The 22,300-nt window shown below is 38.5% G+C and overlaps 2 protein-coding genes across 3 annotated transcripts in view; one reads left to right on the top strand and one right to left on the bottom strand.

The window, feature by feature from the left end:
* Nucleotides 1–784: 784 nt before the first annotated feature.
* On the bottom strand, nt 785–16,144 carry LOC149023177 (reticulon-like protein B5). 2 transcript variants are annotated; one of them, XM_089143734.1, is made up of 7 exons: nt 15,681–16,144; nt 15,499–15,580; nt 14,823–15,007; nt 12,533–12,713; nt 3,766–3,907; nt 3,612–3,681; nt 785–1,707 (listed from the first exon to the last, which is right to left on the bottom strand). In XM_089143734.1, the coding sequence occupies exons 1-7, from the start codon at nt 15,838–15,840 to the stop codon at nt 1,532–1,534; spliced, it is 996 nt and encodes a 331-aa protein (XP_088999860.1). In that variant the 5' UTR covers nt 15,841–16,144; the 3' UTR covers nt 785–1,531. The 2 variants fall into 2 exon arrangements, with proteins under 2 accessions (XP_088999860.1, XP_088999861.1); XM_089143735.1 differs by lacking the exon at nt 15,681–16,144 and having other exon boundaries at nt 14,823–15,012; nt 15,499–15,662.
* A 2,797-nt stretch (nt 16,145–18,941) lies between these two features.
* LOC149023176 (tRNA (cytidine(32)/guanosine(34)-2'-O)-methyltransferase-like) overlaps nt 18,942–22,300 on the top strand; it is a 106,923-nt gene continuing 103,564 nt past the window's right edge. The window contains exons 1-3 of the mRNA XM_089143733.1: nt 18,942–20,238; nt 20,328–20,421; nt 21,945–21,994. Of these exons, the coding sequence (XP_088999859.1) occupies nt 20,212–20,238; nt 20,328–20,421; nt 21,945–21,994 (171 nt within the window). The 5' untranslated portion in view covers nt 18,942–20,211. The remainder of the gene's footprint in view (nt 20,239–20,327; nt 20,422–21,944; nt 21,995–22,300) is intronic.

The following is a 22,300-nucleotide window of genomic DNA, read 5'->3' as shown; positions in this document are numbered from 1 at the left end:
CCCTTCCGAAGTCAACAAGGGCCTAGCATGGTTTTTAGATGAGTGGAAGCAAAATTTGAACTTGAGGATAAGGCACATGAGCGTATGATTAGCTCCAGGGGGTTAGTGTAAAAATTGTGAGATGAAACCATAGATATCAAGGGCAAGCAGGTCCCAGAATTTTTGAGAAAAGATAACTTAAAGCCATCTCATCCGGGAGCCTTATAAAGACCCATAGAAAACGAAGTACTTCGAATTTTATCCATGGAAGGCGGGTCACCTAACGGAAGGGATTCTTCAAAGGAAACACAGGGAGGAAATAAACGTTTAAAAAAAAGGAAAAAATCAAATGGTTCAGATGAGGAAAAGTGGGTAATGAACAAATTTTAAATGCCATGTAGATAAGAGACCCATTCTCCTTCCGAAGTCAACATGGGCCTAGCATGGTTTTTAGATGAGTGGATCTTAGCCAAGGTGTGAAAATACCTGGTGTTACCATCTCCCTCTCTTACAAATTTGGCCCTAAACCCTCATCAGACACTGCTGCATCAATAAGAATTTCCCAGAAACATCCCTATTCCAGATTCTTAGTAAGTTAGCAAGGGAGGTAGGTCTAGGAGCGAAAGATTGGAACCAGGTTTGATTTCAAGCCTCAGTGACACAAGCCTTCCTGCCACCGTTTTGATTAAATATTAAAGAGGTCAATTCTCATTTTGCTAATAATTTTTTTCCTCTTCAGAAGAGATCTGTTGGTCATCGAGAATGCCTTTCTTATGGGTAATTCACTTCATTTCTCAAACTTTTGGTGGCTCAGCAGCCACCATCGGCTGGATAAACTGCAAACTACAAAAAAAGTTAAAAAAGAAGGTATAATCTATAGAAAACCTTGGGGGTTGAAAAAAACCACCATGCAAGTGGCATCCTCCACATCTGACATCAACGAACGCATAGGAAGGCAGAAAAATGGCAGAGGAATACAAAATAACAAAGGCAGCACCCCACCCCATCCCCACCAAATGAAAAAGCACGGTTATTGCACAAGCATAGATAATAATCACACAGAAGATAATCATGCGTTCTGGTTAAAGTGTGCACAGGAACCGTTTACTTCCCAAATATTGGTGATTGAGGAACAAAGCTGCACCCTCAAAGTCAGCTAATGCAATGATAATCCACCAGTGTAATACACAATATCAATGCAAAGGCAGCTAAGGTCCGTGTCCAGTCATCTTCAATAAATATGCTTCTGAAAGGATATAAAATTAACCTTCTCACTGGGTTGACAAGCAGGTCTCTTATGCTTCAAGGCATGTCTAAACGCAAGAAATTTGTTCACTTCAAAAAGAAACAAAGGAAACAGCAAAAGTGGAAACAGCAAACGTGGAAAAACAAAAACACTATAGTCACTGCCCAAGGCTGAAGTGTGTGTCTATATATATATATAAAAGAGCTATGTCACTAATCTTCCGTGAAAGCTAAACAACGGCTCAAAAAACCTCAATGACATAGAAGAGTGGCTCTGTAGTGGTTCTTGTAGTTCTCTGGCTTATCATTAGTGCTGCTTGTTATCCTTGTTGTTGAAAGGTAACTTTGGAAGCTTCTGAAGCACCTTGGCATCCAATACTGCATATTGCTTGTTCATTTCCAGCATTGCCTTCTCAGCAAAAGTATCCACATGATCCTCATGCTTCTCATACAGCGCTGGTACTGTGTGTAGTAACACAAACACTGCAACCAAGAACAAAGCAAGCGAAACCAAAATAGAGTTTATCTTGTTTTTGCTCACAAACCAACTCATACATAAAATATAACACCTGCAAGCAATCCCACGTGTATCACAGATGTGAATTCCTGGGTCAATTATCGAGATTTTAAGTTATGAGCCGTTTACCATCAGTGTAAGAGAACAGGTGTCGGAATCAGATGCCTGCATGAAGTTCTACACATGAAAAATGCCAGACTAGAAAAATTTACCACTTCTATATCATGAAAATAAATCTACAATTGTAGTTTTTTGATATGTTTGTACTCTTGCATTTCTCTAGCTCCTTGTCCACTCAGGCTTAACTGATAATTAAAGCCAATATACCAAAAAACAAAGATTTGAGAACAACAAAGACAACAGAAGAATTCACATAGTCTTCAGATTCTTGGTTAACTAGATACTAATAATCTAGGGTCTACTTCTGAAATTCCCAACATATATCAAATACCCAATTTGAAGATGGATACCAAGCGTGTAACTTTGGTCATGATTAGGTGGTGAAACTTGATGAGAAAAAGATGTCACAAAGTGATTGTTTTAGGTACCTTAGCTAAATCATAAATAAAAAAAAGAGGAAATACAGGATGACGTTTCCCATAGAATTAAATATAGAGGATGAAATAGAGGTGCGTTTGGGGTCCTGTGTGATTGTCGTATTCCTTTAAAGCTCAAAGGAAAATTCGATAGAATCATTATATGACCCACTACAACGTATGGTGCAAAGTGTTGGGCTGTTAAGAATCATCATATAGATAAACTTAGTGTGGCAGAAATGAGGCTGCTAAGATGGATTAGTGGCAAAACTAGGAGGGACAAGATAAGGAATAACCATACCGCAGTTGGTCTAGGAGAAACACCAGAAAATAATAAGCTACGAGAAAGTCATTTGCGGTGGCATGGTTGTGTTCAACAGAGACCTGTAAATGCCCATGTATCGAGAAGCGATTTAATCCAGATTGGAAGAATTAGAAGAAGGGGCAAACCTAAGATAACCTTAAGAGAAATGGTGGGAAAGGATACTTGTAGTTTAGGCCTTGTATCTAGTATGGCCTCAGAATAGAGCTGGACTGGAAGGTTGGGACAAGGCTTGTTGTCGTTGTTGTTGTAGTAACCACTCTCTAGAGCAACAATAATGGAATCTAACATGGTCCTCATCTTGTTGCCACTATCAAATATTATCCTACAGATTACTCATTTTGTGAAATCATGGTGGGTGGTATCTAACACTGTCCCCTGGCTGGGTAACAATTTCTCGGCAATGGTGGACTCCACTATAATAGATTTTAAGGAGGGTAAACTCAACAACCAATCCCTTCACCTTCCCCGGAAAACAAAAATTAAGGATAAATTGACAGGTAGCAATCTACTTGCCTTTCTTTTTTTTTCTTTCTTTTTTTTTTTTTGGGGGGGGGGGGGGGGGGGGGGGGGAGGACTCAAGAAAAAGACTTGGAACAAGATAGGAATTGTTTTAACATAAGGAAAGATACAGCCAAAATGCTCACTGCTTTCCAATTGCACTTGATGTCTCAGGAATTTCAAAAGAAACAATTTTGTCACTAACCAGTACATTTCTTATTGGACTTTTTCAAGTATTTGTCTGAGTCCAAGGCTTTCAAGGGGCTTAAATTATAGAGGTTTATATGCTTGGATCTTGTACAGTGTCAGCTTTCAAATTTTAATTAAACTGTCCACGGTGACATTTGATCACTCTGTTCTTGGTCACCAGGTTTATGTGCTTAACGTCTGCAAAGTAAAAATAGGTCGTACAGGTTCTCTTACCAAAAAAAAGATCTTCTCAATCTACCCATCCTCTCTCTTCTATCCTGCAACCCAGAAAATTTAAAGACAAATGGAATAAAGAACTCACCCATATAGAAGAGTGTTAAGAAATTGAACCAACTGCCCACAACTGATAGAAGCCACAACACCACAATCACCTGCACATGGCATTTTGTCTGAATTGATAAAGAAGAGATAAGAACTGAAAAATATTCCTAGAAGATTAAAAGTAAATGCAGTACCATGAGGAATTTCTTCAAATCATTTCCAGAAGCCACTTCCCTGAAGGTTGCAAAGGCCTCATTGCATTCATGCCTCAACAATAGAGCAATACTCACGAACAGATCTTCTGGTAATATTACCTCAGGGAACTTGGGTGGTGACCTGACTCCCAGTCCAAAAAGAAATAAATAAGTAAAAACAATAGTATTGGTTGAAACTGAGTAGCAAATTAATGTACAGCCAAACAAGATCTGAAAGTGTTGTCAGCTAAATGATTCAAAATGATTATGACTCTAAGTAACAAGTTTTTTACTATAAAAATGCTGTTCAGATTCGGAAAAATCAATACCTCCACACCATTATATAAACCATAATTGCCATCTAGGACCAAGGCAAAACGGAACCAGTTGTACATAGACTTACTTTTAGAAAGATATGACGCTTGGTTTTTCTATGTTCATGCAGCTATATAACCACAACACAGATACATATTACAACTTAAAAAAGAAATTGGACTTGGACTGGGACTCGACCACCCAATGAGACTTAACCACCCAAAAACTAAATAAATAAAAAATACCAACTCAACTCTAATTAACTGCCATCTAATCTGGACCACAAAATTTACTTCAATTTACTAGGACTCTCCACAACTAGACTTTGACTCAACAAGGAAAAGAAAATAGATTTAGAATCCTTGAAAGACAGGAAATCTAACTAGACAAAGGACAACGCAGGAGGGGCAGGGAAATGACCAAAATACCCCTAGGGCAATTTGGCCCGCCCTTGCTGCCGCATGCTCAAGAGGGCTGCTAGGCTTAATTCGTGGGCTTCCCTGGGCCTTTTTTTGGTGGTTCCTGAGGGGGCTGGGCCTGGTCACATCAATGGAAGAGTTGATTTGAACCAAAATCAGGGCAGAAATAGGACCTAAAGTAATAGCCCCATACCAAACGACCCTCTAGTACAACCAAGGGTATTTTGGTGATTTTGCAATATTCAGGTAAGTCAACTTAAGGTTTCATTGGGTCTAGAATGTTAGTGGGACCCTAGATCTAATTTTATTTCTAAATTTGAGTCCTTTTTTCCAACATGTTGAAGAGTCCTAGTTAGATTGGGATTCCCGAATAGTAAGGGAGTCCCCTATTTGCAGTCTACAAGGATTCCATCTCTACTTTTATTTATCAATTGGGATCCTCCTAGAGTAAGATAAGATAGAGAATCCATGTATAAGTTTTTTTTTTCCTTTATTTCTTATTTTTTTTCTTTTTTGTGCGGCAGGGGGGGGGGGGGGCAGGCTTTTTGAGTATGAGTCCTTGGTCAAAAGTGGGAGTCCTAGTTTGATTTATATTCTAAAGTTGAGTCCTAGTGTGAGTTCCTTTTAAAGGGATAAAAATAAGCCTCTCTAGCTTGTAACAAGTCAAATTATGATTAATGAATGAAACTGAGATATGAAGGAGCAAGAGTAGGAAACCTGAGTTCCCTGGAGGGGAACTTGCAGCAGCTATAGAGTAAAGATTTCTGCAGATTTGTGAAGCTTCAAATTTCCCTAACCCTTTTCCAAGTACCAAAACCCAACACCAACACCTGCTACTTCCCACTTCTTCCCCCCCATCCGCACCCTTCCCCTTTTTTCCCCAGCCCTAGTTTTCTGTCATTGCAGCCACCTTCCCTAGTGCAAATCACCTCTCCCTCTCCCCGTATCCTGCAAAGACCCCTATTCTCTCCGTCAACTTTAATCCCTTAACCCCCTCTCTTCCCCAAGCTAGGTTATCAATCCCAGCCCCTCTCTTCCTTCTTTTCTTCTTCTTCTTTTTATTCCTTCTTCCTTGTGGCAATTTCTGGAAATTCCAGAATTCTTAGAACAGAGTTTTCCCTAACCTAAAACCCTAGATTTCCCTTAACCAATACCCACCCCATTGGGAACTAGACTCCCCTCCCCCAAACTTAGTTCAATTCCCAATTCAGCCCCTACCTTCCCCCTAAAGACTAGAAATCCCTACTCTTCATTTTCTTCTTTAAATACCCTAAAACCCTAAATTTTCAAATTCCTAATTCTCTTCAGCCATTCATCCAAACCCTAAGCCCTTCTAGAATCAACTTCCCTGAACCCTAAGAGACACTTGACCCTAACCATAGAAACCCTAGAAATCCTAGTTCCTGTAAAACCTAAAATTCCAAACCCTAAATATAAATATCCAATTCTGAATTTAATAGGACAGCAAGATTTTAGACTTGAGTTCCTAACCTAGCTTCTAGATCTTAGCCGAACCTAGCCCTACCCCATTCCCAACCCTAGGACCCCTATCCAGTCCAATTCCCTCAACTGTAGGGTAAATCCTAGTTTGCTGCTGACTCACTTGAAGAGAATCCTGAGGATGGAGCTAGACCTAGGGCTTGCATCCAATAATTAAACCCTATATCCTATGTCACATCACGTACTTTTTATGATTTATGACCCCTGTTTCGCATTAAATAATTCAATTTAAACATAAATTCATAAATAGATCAAGAGTTGTTTATGATTTATCACCACAAACTGGAAATTTTTGTTTATGCAGGTACTGTTACTGAATATGTGCAGAATTAAAAATTATAAAATTACCAAAAATCATAACAAAACCTTGTTTTTCTCTCTGACTCTCTCCAACCCTCACCTTGCTCTCATCTCCACCTAAGTAATGTTTTAAGGATATCAAAACTATCCCAAAACCAAAACCATAACCAAAACCAAAAAACCAAAGCCAATATATATAACAAGGTAAACCAAGACCAGCCCAAAACCAAACTGATGATACATATTATTATTCACCATACTGTACCAAACCTATTTCTTGTCGCATAATATATTATTTTTTGTAGTAACCATGGTACTGTGCGTCGGCGATATTCGAGGTGTCACTGGGGGGCGACACAAAACCCCCCCAACGACACGATAAATACATTTTATCGGCGATAAAAGGGGGAATTCGGGCAAATTTCTCCTGAATTTCCTTCTGAATTTTTTTTTTACTTTCTCTCTCCTGTCCCACTTCTCCACAGCTTCTCTCTCTTATTTTTTGCACTTTTCACCATATTTTTGTCCGATCTTCAACATCTACGAGTACATCTTGATTTGTTATTGCGTACATCACGTTGTTTCTGTCGATCAGGAGGGGTTTCACACAGATCTAGGAGTTTTTTCATCAAACATGTAACCATTCTTCTCCAACTAATTTTGACAAAATGTATGCTATAATGATGTTGAATGATTATGAAATTAATTTATGTTGAATACCGTGAGCCGATCTACGATCTCACGGAGTCGGAATTTTTTTAGCAAAGTAAATTTTTTTTTTGTGAGTAAAAAATTATATTTTGAACACTGAAAATGATTACTTTTTAAGTGATATAAATGTTGTATGATGATAGAAAAAACATATGTGGAACTTCGTGAACCGATCTACGGACTCACAGAGTCGAAATATTTTTTCACCCAATAAATAATTATTTTATTTTTCAAAAAATATTAATAAAAATATCAATATTATGAAAAAATGGAAAAAATAGGGGGGGTGAAATGGGGAAAAATGTTAGGCAAATTACGGAATAATTATGTAAGTATTTCTCAACTATTGGCTGTGTTGCCCATGTGGCTTCATTACCGGTTTTGATATGGGCAGCCTATTTTTTTTGCCGAGAAAATTGTAAAGATTCATTTTGTATTTAAAAATAAGATGAAGAATTGCTAGTTAATACTTAATACTTAGTATTTAATACTTATACAGTTATACATAGGTACATCAGTAGTTCGGTACATGATTACATATTTACATGATACATGCAATATTCATACATGATTGTTTATTTGTGTACAAAAAAATTATTTTGGTGTTGTTAAATGACTTATGCGGCTATCATTTTGAATGCAACAATCATCATGTTTGCTAGTGAGAGTAAGAAGGGAGCTGGGACTTCCTAGGGTGGACCAGGACAGAGACAGGGACAGCCACAATCACAGCCACAGGGACAGCCTGAGAGACCAACAATAGGAGGGAGGATTGACCCAGCATGACAATACTGTGTGGCTATTGATGGAGACAAAAATAAAATAGAATGTAATGTTTGTAAAAAATTAATCTACTCAGGTGGCATCAACAGGTTCAAGGGTCACATCACTGGGAGTTCAAAGGATGTGACGACGTGCACAGAGGCCCATCCAGATGTAGTGAAGGCACTGAAGGATTTACAAAAAGCGAAGCGGAAGAAGAAAGATGATCGGAGGAGAGTCAACAAAGCACCAGATGATGCAATGCGGGGACCATCATCATACGTAGATGATTCAGATGATGATATGAATGTTGATCTTGTTGATGTGGCGAGAGATCAAAAGGAGAGGGACATGCGGCGGGCCATGGCAGAGAGCAGACGATTGCACCATCAGGAGTAGGATATGGCCAAAGCTAGAGCTGGTCCCTTTAGGGTTGCAGGGGCTAGACCTTCTGAATCTGGGGGGAGAGGTGGTGTATTTGGCATGTTTGGCAGATCACAAAGTATGTGAGCCCCTCGTACATCAGATTCAGTGCCACCATCTGATTATCCACGACGTGGGGACCCAATCATGGAGCAGGATCTTGATATATTCAGGACGAAGGGGCCCAAGCAGCCCAAGATTTCTGGTGTATGGAAAGGTATGGCCAATAAGCTAAAAAAAGCAATATCAAAGTGGATATATTACAGTCACATCCCAGCAAACACAGCAGGGTCCATACTATAGGCGTATGATTGATACTATTGCAGAGGTAGGCCCTGGATATAAGGGTCCCAACCCTACAGAGTTGATGACCACCCTCCTTCAAAAGGAGAAGGAAGAGCTGCATCAGTATATTGACACTATGAAACCCTTCTGGGGTACTTATGGATGCACCATCATGTCTAATGGATGAATTGGCCTGACGAGAAAGTCCATCATCAACTTTATGGTATACTGAGATAGGAGAACCATTTTCTTGAAATCAGTGGATCCTACTGGTCATATAAAAGACCATAGATATATCATGGGTCTCCTACAGAATGTGATAGATGAGGTTGGTAGGACAAATGTGGTGCAAATTGTCACTAACAATGGCTCCAACTTCAAAAAGGCCGGTGAAGTGTTGATGGGTTCACCTGATATCTTTTTTGGACGCTTTGTGCAACTCATTCTATTGACCTAATGCTGAAGGACATTGGAAAAATCAGCATTGTCCACAACACAATTGAAAAGGCAAGACAAGTAACCAACTTTATCTACAATCATAACACTGCTTTGGTCATGATGAGGAGATCATGTGGAGGTGAGTTGGTGTGACCTGGTCCGACAAGATTCGCGACCAATTTCATCGCCTTGAGAAGCATGCAAGAGAAGAAGTCAGGCCTCAGATCCATGTTTGCATCATAGGAATGGTTTGATTGGGCTAGATCCAAGTAAGATAACTATCTAGTATTTCATCTTACAAATTATTATATTTTTACTATAAGTTTATGATTATCTTGTATCCAGTTATCTATTGTCTATTGATTTAATGAATTTGTGATAATTCAACACGAGCACGAGGCACAATACACAATATCATCCGATGAGTTTTGGAGAAATGTTATTGTGGTGTTGCAGACCTTAGAGCCTATTGTAAAGGTCTTGTGTATGGTGGACTCTTCCTTAAGGGGACCCACTATACCCCACTTGTATGCATCCCTTGAGCGTATGAAGGTTGCTAAACGGGCAGCAAAGCCTAAAGGGCACTGGGCTTTCTTGGATAATGTGGATGCACGATGGATAGCTCATCTGATGCATCCCTTGCATAAGGCCGGTAAATAAATATTGTGGGTTGTTGACTTGTAGTTGTAGCCTTGTAGGTATTGGTAATTCATTCAATCCTAGCTCTAAGCCTCTAAGTACTAATTGTAAGCTTTTTTTAATTATGCAGCCTATTTTCTAAACCCTAAATATCAATATAGTGAACATTTAGGGTTGGACACAAACCTGTTGGATGCCCTGTTACAGGTGATTTCGAGGTTGGAGCCAGATCCGATGCTCCAATCACTTTGCCACAACTAGGTGAGACATCGGGAATTTCAAACAACTAGAATTTGTATTTATTGTTTACAGAATTTAGTTAACCAATCAATACTAATGATTGTATTATTGCAGATCAAGTTGTTTAGGGATGCATTTGGATCTTTCAGTGGAAATGCTGTTGTACGGGGTAGAGAAACCAGTGATCCAGGTTAGACACTTAGATAGTTAGACCCTTAGATGCACAAATGCATTATTATTATAATTTATAGATAATTGATTTGATGTTAAGTATTAAAGTTATGAGTTTCTAATTTAATGTTTTTATGATAATGCAGCTGAGTGGTGGTATCTCTATGGCAATAGTGCATCAAATCTTCAGAGATTGGCGATCAGGATCCTGTCTCAGACTTGCTCTGCCTCTGGATGTGAGAGGAATTGGAGTACATTCAGCATGATCCACTCCAAGAGGAGAAACCGGTTGGGAAGCCAACGCCTAAATGATACAACATGTCAAGGAGCAGGCTGAGAATAGTGGGCAATACATCGATCTCAATGATATATTTGAGGTGGGTGCAGATGACCAAGATCCCCTCACTCGGTGGATGTTGGATAGGGGTGAGCCGATGTTGGATCAACCTGGAGGGAGGCTTGACCCAGAGCTAGCTCAAGCTGTAAGGGTTGATGTGGATGAGTTTATGGCCTCTCCAGAGGGCCAGGCACATGCAGAGGCAGCTGCCACTATTGATGAGGATTGGATGACGGCACCAGGCACTGAGGAGCAGTAGGATGACGATCCAAATGACACACTCCCTCCTAGTCAAACTGCGAGGGATGATGATGATGGTGGTGGTGGTGGTGGTGGTGGTGGAGGCCTTGAAGAGCATTTGCATGTTCCACTACCAGAGACACAAGAGCCCCCACTCAGATACACTAAGGAGACTCAGTTCACACATGCCACCCAGGATTATGATCATGGTGGTGATCATTATCATGGTCATGAATATCCTGATACGAGGCCGAGCCACCATCAGAAGGGGAAGGGCCATGGGAGCCAACAACAACATAGAGGTGGTTATGATGATGTACCCTTCCGCACGGATCTTATGGTTCTTACAATTACGGATCCTATGGTTCTTATGTTAATCCTTCAAATCCGGCGGGTAACTTAATGAAAGCAATGGGGTCCCTGAGCTTGGATGAGTCTGTAGGCTCCACATCAGGTTATTGGCCTACCGGTATTTATGATCCCTCCTTCACATGGACAGTATGGATATGGGTATCCCCTCTAGTACTTTGTATTCCGGGCACTCGTAGAGCGATACTTACTATGACCATGGTCTCAAGAGGCCAATGTCTATTGAGGAGTCCATGACTTCACAGTCATTGGCACGATCAACATTATCAAGCATGCAACACCTTCCTTGGCCCTATTTTCATTTTCCTCAAATAGGAGTTCTCTTGGAGGCAGAAGATGACCGCTATAGATCTGCAATTGATGATTATCTGGAGAACTAACAGTATTGTATTAGATGGGAGCAGTATGTGAGTTTCTTAGGAGATCATTGGAGACAGGCACAGCACAATCAAATGGAGTTCGATCCACCTAGGCACAGTACTTGGAATTGAGAGTTGGAGATTTTATATGATTGGATGACTCTATGTACTTGTACAATAAATGTGAACTTTAGATGATTTGGTTTATATGAGTTTTCAGATTTCTAGTTTTGGGGCTTTCGCCCACATACAGTTGGACATGGGTCGATTAAGAACATTAGTTTAGGTAAAAAAAAAAACACTCCCAATGTGTTTATTGGCCTCAAATTAGGCTTCACGTCAAATTTCAGGTTAAAATGACCCCAAATACCTTTCAAAACAGGGGGTCGATTTTTCATCGAACCCTTGTAAAAAGTCGACCGAATTGTCGCTTGTGTCACTAGGCACCGACACGGCGACATTCCGGTCCTTGGTGGTAACATAACAATTATTGTTTGTCACCTAGAACTTGTTATCATAATTGCTTATTCATAAATGGGTCATAAACATAATATAAATTATGCCAAAGAGAGCTTTAAAGTTTAAACTAGGAACATAGAACCTAACTGACTTAGACTCTTAAAACTGAAAGAAAACATAAGAAAACTATTCTGCCCTTGTAACTTATGTTGGGCAGCATTACATAATTACACCAATAAAGCTGATAAAATAACTTATTTTCATACTTGACCTAGATGTTAAACTTTTGGGCCCACAGAATAAGCAAATGACCAAACGAACATACCAAAGGCCCAACACCTATATCTATCAACTCTAGGTTGATTCCAAAAGAGAAATAGGCCAACTCGCTGCAGGATTTGAATCACCTCAAGTGGCCCAACAGACAGTTTAGGCCCCTTAAAATGGTGGTTCTTCAGAGATCTTAGTTACTGACTTCAAGGTGATCTCCTACCAATCTAGGACTGCATCACCACCTTCTGAGAAGATCAATCAAGTGATGTCATTGACATGAGTAGGAGATGGTTGACTCAAAAACCATTACTTAGAGTTTATAAAAAATTTATTCAGAAAATAAGAGGTAAAATGTTTATGGCTTACAACTGGGTGATACATTTTTTTCAACCTCTTTCAGAATGTCATTCTAAAAGAGTCATATACAAAGAAATAAAACTATAGATAATATAAGAAAAAATAATAAGGGCAAACATACAATAGAACATAACAAAAAAATTGAAAAGATCCAAGGGGATAAAACTAACTTGTTAACAAATGACGAGAAATTGGACCAAATAAACAATGTCGCAAGGGCTATGATTAGAGAATGGCAAACAAAAGTGAGCAAGTGGTAGCCCATCCACTCAAAGATTAGCCAAATAACTGTCACGCCAGCAACCATGCAGGATGAAATTTGCTTGTTTCTCCAAAGTATGACATCAGCAGCTGAACAACAAACAGACAATTAATTATCATGAGAAAGACCAAGGAAAAACACCTAATAGTTGATAAGTTTAAAATTCGAAACAGGGCATGACCAAATCTTTTGCATGATAGTAGACCACAGAGTTAACAAAGAGACTATACCATGAAAGCCAGAACAGGAATAACACTATAATGGTAACAATAATCATCTCACTGAATCGGAAATTCAGCATGACAATATCGACCCACAAATTTGACAGGTAAAAATCTGTCTAAATGAATGCATAACTGCACGACTAGGATTGCCTAGTACAGCTCTCTCTAGACCAAAAGACGGTCAAAGAGGGCAAACATCTGGAATTCGCTCCACATAGCAAGATGAACAGCATGGAATGCAATAACCAAAATTCCATGATTGACAAAAGTAATCATCAAAATAGTCATGATTTGCCAGCCAAATGCAAACAAAAAAAAATTCAACCAAGCCATCTATCAATGCTGGTGAACTTGCTAACAATCTCCAAATAGTTCACAGGATCAATTGAGCCCATTATCTTTAATCACCCCTTAATGCTATGAGTATGAAACTATCTATACCTATGACTTTATACAATGGTATGAACTAGGAATTTTGCAAAAAGCAAACACCTAACTGGTCATTATTTCAAATACTAGTAGTTCTTAATGATGAAATCTTCTCTTTGACATCCATAAATAATATTACAAAGAACTGCACTTATCAAACTTACCAAATGCACCATGTAAAGAATCCAATCGAGCCAGTACATAAATGGGTGTCTAAAAAACAGATTGGTGACAACATCTAACTGAGGTTATAAAGAAATGCCAACGGGGTGAATCTCAAGCTACCCAGAAACAAAGATCACGGATACTAATCAAGAAAATGATTTCCCTGGGGTTATAGCCCTCAACCCAAGCAAAGTGAAGAAATCACCATGGATGTGATCTATCACTGAGCTCTACACCAAAAGGAAGAAACCAAATACTTCTTGTTCTCTTAGCAACCCTATTTTACATGCAAGAAACAAATTCAAATTCAATTTCAATTCCTAAATACAACAACATATGTCACCGTTTACATTTCACAGTTCTGACTTCATCCATACTATTTATCTTTGATTATACTTAACTTCTAAGTTATGGATCTTATGGTGTTATCAAAGCATTTACAATATTCTGTACCCATCTTTCTTGTTTTCCAGTATGCTTTCTCTGAAATGAAGTACAACCAACCACATCAAAAGCAAGACTTTTTGCTCTGATGTTAACCCAATTTTCCTCAAAATTTTTACCAGAGGTACACCTCCAGAGACATGAATAGATTCTGTGTCAGTTTCTAGCTCGTAATTATTTATCCATCTAAAATATATACAGTGTAAGTACTTTTCTTTTTTCTTGGGTTTTTTTTTTGGGGGGGGGGGGGGGGGGGGAATTTCACTGTGGGGGAGTGAACTGCCTATGCCCATACACAAAGGGGTTGAAATGACCAGCATACCCCATGATGTTAATGCACTCTCCTTGGCCTTCCATGCGCAGAGGGTATGTGTCCCCAAATAACACCTAACTTTTTTAACGGAGTGGGAAAAGGAATTGCAGTATGGTAGGAAAAAGCTTTATCTTCAAATTGCAGGGGGGAAAAAAAGGTGTCCTTAAAGACAGAATTCATGCAATTGGTATAACAGAAACAAAGTACAAAACTTGTTCCAGTTATAGTAGTCAAGTGCATTGGATATTTGAGGCTTCTCACATACTCTCATCTACAGAAAAGATAAAAATACTGCGTTCACCATAGAAAGTTTATGTTGTTCACTGCTATTTGAAGACTGCATTTGATTAATTTATTGCCAATTCAGAAACACAAGTTAGCAAATGTAATTTCCAATATGCAGAGTATAAAAAAAAAAAAAACTAACAGTTTAATGTGTTACTTATATCCTTTGCAGTTTACCTAAAGTACATTTAAGCAACATAAAAAGGATAGCATAGCAGTCTAGACACCAATGCTGTTGCGACACAAAGTAAACACCAAAACTGGGAATGGGTAGAAAAGAGCAGAACGAAGTCACTTGATTGAAAGATAACCAAATGAGAAAGTAAAGACATAATTACACTTTCCACCACCGAGAATGGAATGAACGGGTTTCTGCCTGCCAAACAGACGATTCTTTCTTGATGGCAAGTGTTTCTCGCTTTCGGAATCTGATGAAGAAGAAGAGTCGCTGCGATTATGAATCTTATCCGCGATCTTTTCCAGCAGAGATTCAGAACCAGTGTCTTCGACGGGATCCGACATCCTATGCTTTGAAAATAGAGGCGATGGGAGGGGGAACAATATTAATGATCACCTTTAATATAGAAGGGGAAAATTCATTGTAAACGTAAAAATGCATGAGAAAATATTCCGGAAAAAGCAAACCGCGGACATTGACAGGTTACTCCTAAGTCCTAACAAAATGTGAACGAGGAAAAAATATCTGATGATTACATCGTTAAAGAATAAGAAGCGGAAGAAAATAATAATAGAAAGCAAACTAGATATCCAAGCTTTGACTTCTACAGGCATGATAGTTTCAAGTTTTTAAAAGATAAAAATGGAACTAATCTTGCGACACATAATGTGATCAAACTACAAAATATTCTGCAAGCTCCATATCTCATATGGATTGATCACATATATAAACGAAACAGATTCATTAAGAACATTTCGGTAAAAAGCTATTGAAGAAAATATCTGCAGGAAACAGATAAAGAAAAGAAATCAGGAGGATCATCCATAATTTCATACTTCAAAAATGCAGAGGCAACGATAAATGTTATGGTGGTTGCGATCGTATTTCCGCTTCCTCTCCTCTCTGCAATTCTCTCTTCTTCTTCGACGGAAAAAATAAACGTTTCAGCATGGGAACGGAACAAGCGGAAAATATTGACTTTATAATCTCCGTGAAAGCCGCAAGAAATTTAACGTACCTGACTGATGCTTGGCTGAACCCAACCACGACAGTGAATTGATAATTCGAGTCGTGGCCTCAACATTCTTAGAGATAACCACGAATCGCAAGGAAGCACGAGAGGATGAGCGAAATTCAGATTCATCATTTTTGAAAAAATGTGAGAACTTTGAGGGCATCGAGCGGTGGAGGAAGAGCAATAACACTTTTGCCTCGTTTACCCTTCCGTCAACTTCTCCCGTTTAAACATTCTCATTCTTGTAGTTCCCACCTTTAGGCGATTCTATGTTCAAATCAGTTTTGGAGAGTCCCATGAACGCAGTAGAATCGACCATAAAATAGACAAGGACAATGATATACTTGGTTCCTACATTCAAAGAAATGTCCAAAAAACTCAAGATAACTATTTACAACAAAATTAATACTAAGTTGGGTATAAGAAGCTCTTCAAGGACACAATCTCTAATAAGTTGTCTCGCGGTGCGAAGACATTTGAGTGGAAAGGGAAACCAAGAATTTTGGAAAGGGATCTCCCTACTATATATGACAAGGGGACTGATCCCGGCGTGGCATGGACCCGCCCGCATCCAAAGTCGAGCAAAGACTCGGTACCGACAATAGTGACGGTACCTTTCTATCCCCTCTATTCAAAAAACTCCTTATTCCCTCATCTTCCAATAATGGATTGGAGAAAGGCTGATTTGAGAGAATTGCATGCATGCAAGGTCTCTGCCAGCCAACATTGTAGCCCCCGATCCGTCCCCAGATTCGATTCAAGAAGTCCTCAAGAGATCATCCAAGAAAACCATGCATACACAACTGAACACTAGAGATGAACGATCTCACCTAAAAATAAACATGCATTTATCAGTATTTATTTGATATAATTTATCATACTTAATTAAATCAAATAACCTCATTTTCCACACTTATTTATTTGATCAACCATTGAAGCTTTATATGGATGGCTAGTTTTCTTTTTTTCTTTCTTTTTATCATAAAAGAAAATGCATTATTTAAGGATAGTTTGAGCGGTTACAACTTGGCATCCGATTAGAACCATAGCCAAAATTAGTGGAGATAGGTACTAAATTATTACTATTTATGTTTGTAGTTAGAATTTGTAGGAGGGTGGGGGATTTTATTTTATTTTTGGTCAAAAACTGAAAATTTTCATTAGATGAAGATACAAAACAAAACACAGCTTGCTTTAGTAGAATTTTCACCAAGAGTGATGTATAACTAAGAGGCCATGTGGACCGATCTAGTTTGGATAGTAAGTTTACTATGGTAGGTTGATTACATCATATTTCTTTGATGCTGAGCAGTAGTTATTTTGCTTGTTGCAAACATTGCCAGGGCCGCACCACCGCCCTTCCGCGCGGTGGGGGGGCTGTGTTGTTGCTCTCTTTTGGGGTGTTCTTCTCCCTTCCCCTCCCTGTGTGGCCGGGGTTGGTGTTTTCCTCTCCCTGCGTTTGTGTTGGCCCCCGTTGGGGTCAACTTATTGAGTCATGTGATTTATATGATGTACCTCAAGACTCTTCCTAAGTTTCTCACTAAGTCTGGTTGAAAACTCTAAACTTAGCACTTTGTGGGAAGCAACCCATTTGTTAAGATATATATATATTTTTTGGTTAATGTCACATGCTCTAACACGGTTTCAAACTTCTAGTATACTCTTTCCTCTATTTGTTATTATGTTCTTCTTTTCCTTTATATGTTGCATGCATTGAGGTCACTACATAATTTAGGCATGGGGAGTGCCAACTTGAGTAAGACTCGTTGTTAGTTGGTAGATAATTGTCATAAAGATAAAAAGTGCCAATTTTTATTTATTTTTAGCTTTGGTAAGATATATATTTTAATTCATTGATTGGATGTGAAATGAGAGTTTAAGGATTTTAGAAATCTCATGTGATGTGATGAGCACCCTCTTGAGAGAATCGTAATGGGTTTTACATTGTAAGACTGTGGTTAAATTGAAAAATATGAACTCCAAGTAGCCTAAAAGGTTTGACCAGCTAGTTGTCTTGTAGTGCTTTGTGCTTCTGAGTCGAGACCGATTTAAGAGTGTTTAAATGTTAATTGAGTTGAAGTATAATGTGAAAATTCTTGCTAAAGTTTAAAGTATAGACTTCATTCTTAATGATCAGGTCTTAGTGTCACCAACATTATGCCTTGCATCAAATAGTTGGAGTGTTTTTAGTACAGTCTTGGCCTGTAGCCTTGTTGGCTTGAGTAAGTGAGTTCGAGGGGTGTTCTACACCTTGTCCCTTAAGGCCATATAGTTTGAGAGCAACTAACACAACACTCGGTACATTGGCCATCTAGAAAGCTTAAGAAACAAGACATTGCACAAACTAGAATTGTCTGCGTTAAAGAAATATGTGAATTGATATGCTTACAAATGTGGAATGTCTAAGAAGGTCAATATTGTTTAATTCCTGAGTTCTTAGTATTGCTTGATACCTATACTAGTCTTATATGAGGGTGAACTGGTGGTTTAAATATAAGATGAGACTTCTTGATTGAATTGTATACCTAGAGCTAGACTCGAAGAGATGGTGTAAATTAAGAGCTTAAGTGTGGGGGTGCCTAAATTTCTTTCGATATTTATTGGAGTGTCTTTGTCTTGGAATATATCTTTTTAATCTTATTATTACCAAAACAATTAAGCACTTAAGAATTTTGTGTGTATATTCTCTACAAATACTCATGAGACACAACTCATCCACTAGGGTAACTTATGTGTATAAAGGCTTGTTACACATGCTAAGTACAACCATGATTCATACGAATGTGAGTTATTATTATTATTGTTTATTTTTTATTTTAATATTGCTTCTATTGTCTCATTTTATTTGAAGATTGGCAAACATTTAAGTGTTTTTCTTTCAGTTTATCTTTATTTTGAGGATTAGTTTTCATTAGATTTGACTTTGCTTCCGCTTATTTGATTTGAGATCCTTGAATATTTATGAGATTTTATTTTTTTAGTATTGAACACGTAGATTTATTCTTGCTCATAATTGTGTTGTTATGAACGGTTAAGACATGAGGTTAGGTGTTAGATTAAATCTCTACCGTTCATTATGAACATGTGTACTAAATACCGACTTAAGTGAAAATAAACCGTTTTTTGTTCAAACAAACCGAACCATCTGAGGTTCAATTCGAACCAAACATCTGAGATTTAATCCTGAGTTAACGCAGTTGGCCAAGGCACTTGAGAAGATGTCGTCGTCGTCGTTAGTCATACGCAGTCCATGGCAAAGAATCTTTGATAGGACCAAGTCTGCCGCCGCTCACGCCTTGAAGAAGGGTCGTCGTAGTCATGCGCAGTGAACTCCTTGAAGGGTAGTGAACTACTAAGATTTAAAGTTGAGAAGAGGTCATTGTCGTCAATCATGCGCTGGAGAATCAGGCAGGTCTCCCAGGACTGAACTTCTAAACTGGATTGGTTTCGAAAATAAGTTGGATCAATTTGGGTTAAACTTTTCAAGTGGGCAATTTTCTATTTGATTTCTTTGAAGACTATTATCCTTAGACGAAGTGGGTGTGTTGGATTTCAGTTAGCAATCCAACTATATTCCATATCGGAAAATTTTGAAATGGGTAATAAGGAAATCCAGTGATTCGCTTTGCTATACAATTTCAATAAAAAATACAGAGAAATGGTGACGGTACCTGATCTAGTTTAGCCTTTTCGGTTTCATCAGTGGTGGAAGGGAAGGTGGAGGAAGAGGTCGTGGAAGCTCTTCTCGACGGTGAGCCAACTAGCGGCGCCGTCAATCTTGGTGATGAAATTGAGTCCTTTAAAGGCGTGAGCGGCGGCAGACTTGATCCTATCAAAGCGTCTTGCCATGGGAGACTTGCCGGCTTGTCCAGGAGGCGCTGCGTATGATTGACGACGACGACGACAACGACGTATTCTCAAGTGCCTTGGCCAACGACGATAACTCAAGATTAAGCCTCAGATGTTTGGTTCGAATTGAACCTCAAATGGTTTGGTTTGTTTGAAAAAAAAAAGTTTATTTTCAGTTAAGTTAGTGTTTAGTGCACATGATCATAATGGACAGTATAGATTTAATTTAACACCTTACTTCAAATCTTGACCATTCACTGCTTGGAGCAATGTGGCAGTGCTCCTAAGCAAAATCCATGTGGAATGATCTGTGATGTGACTTGAAACCTCTAGTGGATTTGCCACCAATAGACCTCAAGAGAGGAGGAAAAAAACAGAAGAGGTTTTACTTGAAATTTACAGATCCGCCATTTTGTCCGACCAGGGTTTTTGAATCTCCGGATTGCCACCAATTCCTTTCAGAGTGTCTAAAAGCTTTCCCTTCGGTCTAGTAATCCATATTTACACCAAGAGAGAAAATACCCTGTTCTGGAAGACTAAACTTTTCCATTTTAGCATTCAAGAAATCTTCGTTTTTCCTTGTTGGAAACTTCACATACTCTTTCAGTGTTCGCTCAAGTGAATGCAATTACAAGAAGCTGCAGGTTTTAGTGCTTTATTTGTTGCTGGTTTCCGAGCCTAAAGCATGGGGAAAGCTTCAAGAGATAAAAGGGTAATAGTTCCTCCATTCTGTTGGTTGGAATCCCTGGGCTCCAAGCCTTTTAGAAGCAGTTTAGTTTTAAAGTTGTTTTTTTTGGGCAGGATATCTACTATCGAAAAGCAAAGGAAGAAGGTTGGCGTGCTCGGAGTGCGTTTAAGCTACTTCAGATTGATGAGGAATTCAACATCTTTGAAGGTGCACCCACTTCACTTTGATTTGTCATTGCTTTTATATGTTTTGATTTTCGAAGGTAAAATAAAATCAGCTTCATATTGACTTTTATTTGGTGGGAGTTACTGGAATTTACATAGCATAGGTGGGAAATGGAAGTTCGGAATTGGTTGTGATGAATTTATGTCAAATTACATTATGTGGTGGTAAAATCTCAGTCTGCCTGCTTGAAGTTATCGGATTGAGTATTGTGAGCAACCATCTCGAATCCACACTTCCCAGCACATGCAAATTCAGGGCTTGCATTGGTTATGACCCTTTACCCATTTTTCTGGAAAAAAATAATAATTCAAACTTGATGTGAAAAAGACTTTAAGCAGGTGAAGAATCTGAGATTAAATCAACTTTTTTTTGTTATTATTTTTGTTGCAGCAGTGGAGAGAGTATGCATTGATCTCTTGATTATATATGGCTTTATTGTAATGACAAAGATAGCTTGGAATGTTAGACTAATCAAAATGTATATAAAGGATAGCAATAATAATAAAAAAAACCATGGAATGTCTCATCAATCATAGTTAGTTGACACCATGTAAAACAAAAATTGCTTGGAATGTTGGACCAATCAGAAAGTATATAAAAGATAGAAATGATTAAAAAAACCATGTAATGTGTCATCACTCCTAGTTAGTGGATACCTTGTAAAACAAAGTCAAGATTAGATTTTTTTGGGGATACTGGATGTCGCATGATTGTAATCTGCAATTGTCTAATGGATCAGTATATTTCTCATAGAAATCCCAGGTATATTTATAAACATAGAGATACTTGCAAATAAGAAGGATCATAGAAAGAAACTCATTGACGCAAAATTGAGGATGGTTAGATGAACAAATGGCAAACCTAGGCAGGATAAAGTAAAGAATAATCATATTGCAATTGATTTGGGAATGACTTCATTTATGATACAGTGTGAGAGAGCATAGGCCTTTGGAAGTTCCATTATGAAGTGATCTGGTTAAAATAAGAAGGTAACTAAGTGATATAGAGCCAAACCTAAAATGACCCTAGGAGAAATGGTTGGGAAAGACATACATGGCTTAGGCATGGTATCAAGTATGACACTAAATGGAGCTGATTAGGAGTCAAGCATCCTTGTAGCTGATACCTTTTTGTTTCAACAGTCGTTACTGTTTTATTAATCTATGAAGAAACATAGAGATATATTTTGGATTGCACTTGGGGAAATGGTTGTTATTTTTGGTTTTTATTATTTTTTCTCTACTCGAGTCCACTGGTGTTTATTTTTGCAATCCAGCTATTTTATATGCTGGAATTTATAGTGTTCTTCTTTGGGGTGAAATTGCCACCATAGCGTGTCTGTAGTGTTCTCTATGTTTCAATGCTTAATGTAGATGGGATACGTTATAGATCATTTGCCTCTTGAGCCATTACCATTGTTGTTGATCATCATATTTATCATGGTGTAGTTGCATTCTTTCATTTTAGTATTATTTGATGATAAATGTGGAATTCTGGATGTGCAGGTGTGAAGCATGTGGTAGATCTTTGTGCAGCACCTGGTAGCTGGAGTCAGGTACCCTTTCCCTTCCTCTTTTTTATTTTATTTTTTACTTTTGAGCATTTCTGGTTCTTGTTAAACCCTCACTCCTTTGTCCTGTTTAAGTAAAATTTCAGGTACGCCATGCTAGTCCCAGAATGTGGTGTATCCAGTCTGCTACATTGGCCAATAATATGACAAATAGAGGGATGCACCATTTTGACTTCTCACAGTAACCTTATCAGTGTCAATGACAAGACAATACATGATTATGCAGCCCATTTTTGGGGCATAAAATTGGTTAAGTCATTTGAGATGGCAGTCATGTTCACACAGGCCTTT

Source organism: Hakea prostrata, chromosome 2 (genome assembly GCF_041222555.1).
Source record: "Hakea prostrata isolate BN-2017 chromosome 2, UWA_Hpros_2, whole genome shotgun sequence".
Taxonomy (NCBI): Eukaryota; Viridiplantae; Streptophyta; class Magnoliopsida; order Proteales; family Proteaceae; genus Hakea; species Hakea prostrata.
This window is presented reverse-complemented; position numbering and strand designations above follow the sequence as displayed.

Excerpts from the sequence above, each read along its gene's own strand:
- LOC149023177 (XM_089143734.1), bottom strand. The coding sequence starts at position 15,840 with ATGCCCTCAAAGTTCTCACATTTTTTCAAAAATGATGAATCTGAATTT. Across the intron at positions 15,581-15,680 it reads TTCAGCCAAGCATCAGTCAG|AAGAGAGAATTGCAGAGAGG; the intron begins GTACGTTAAATT and ends CCGTCGAAGAAG. Across the intron at positions 3,682-3,765 it reads ATTTGAAGAAATTCCTCATG|GTGATTGTGGTGTTGTGGCT; the intron begins GTACTGCATTTA and ends TGCCATGTGCAG.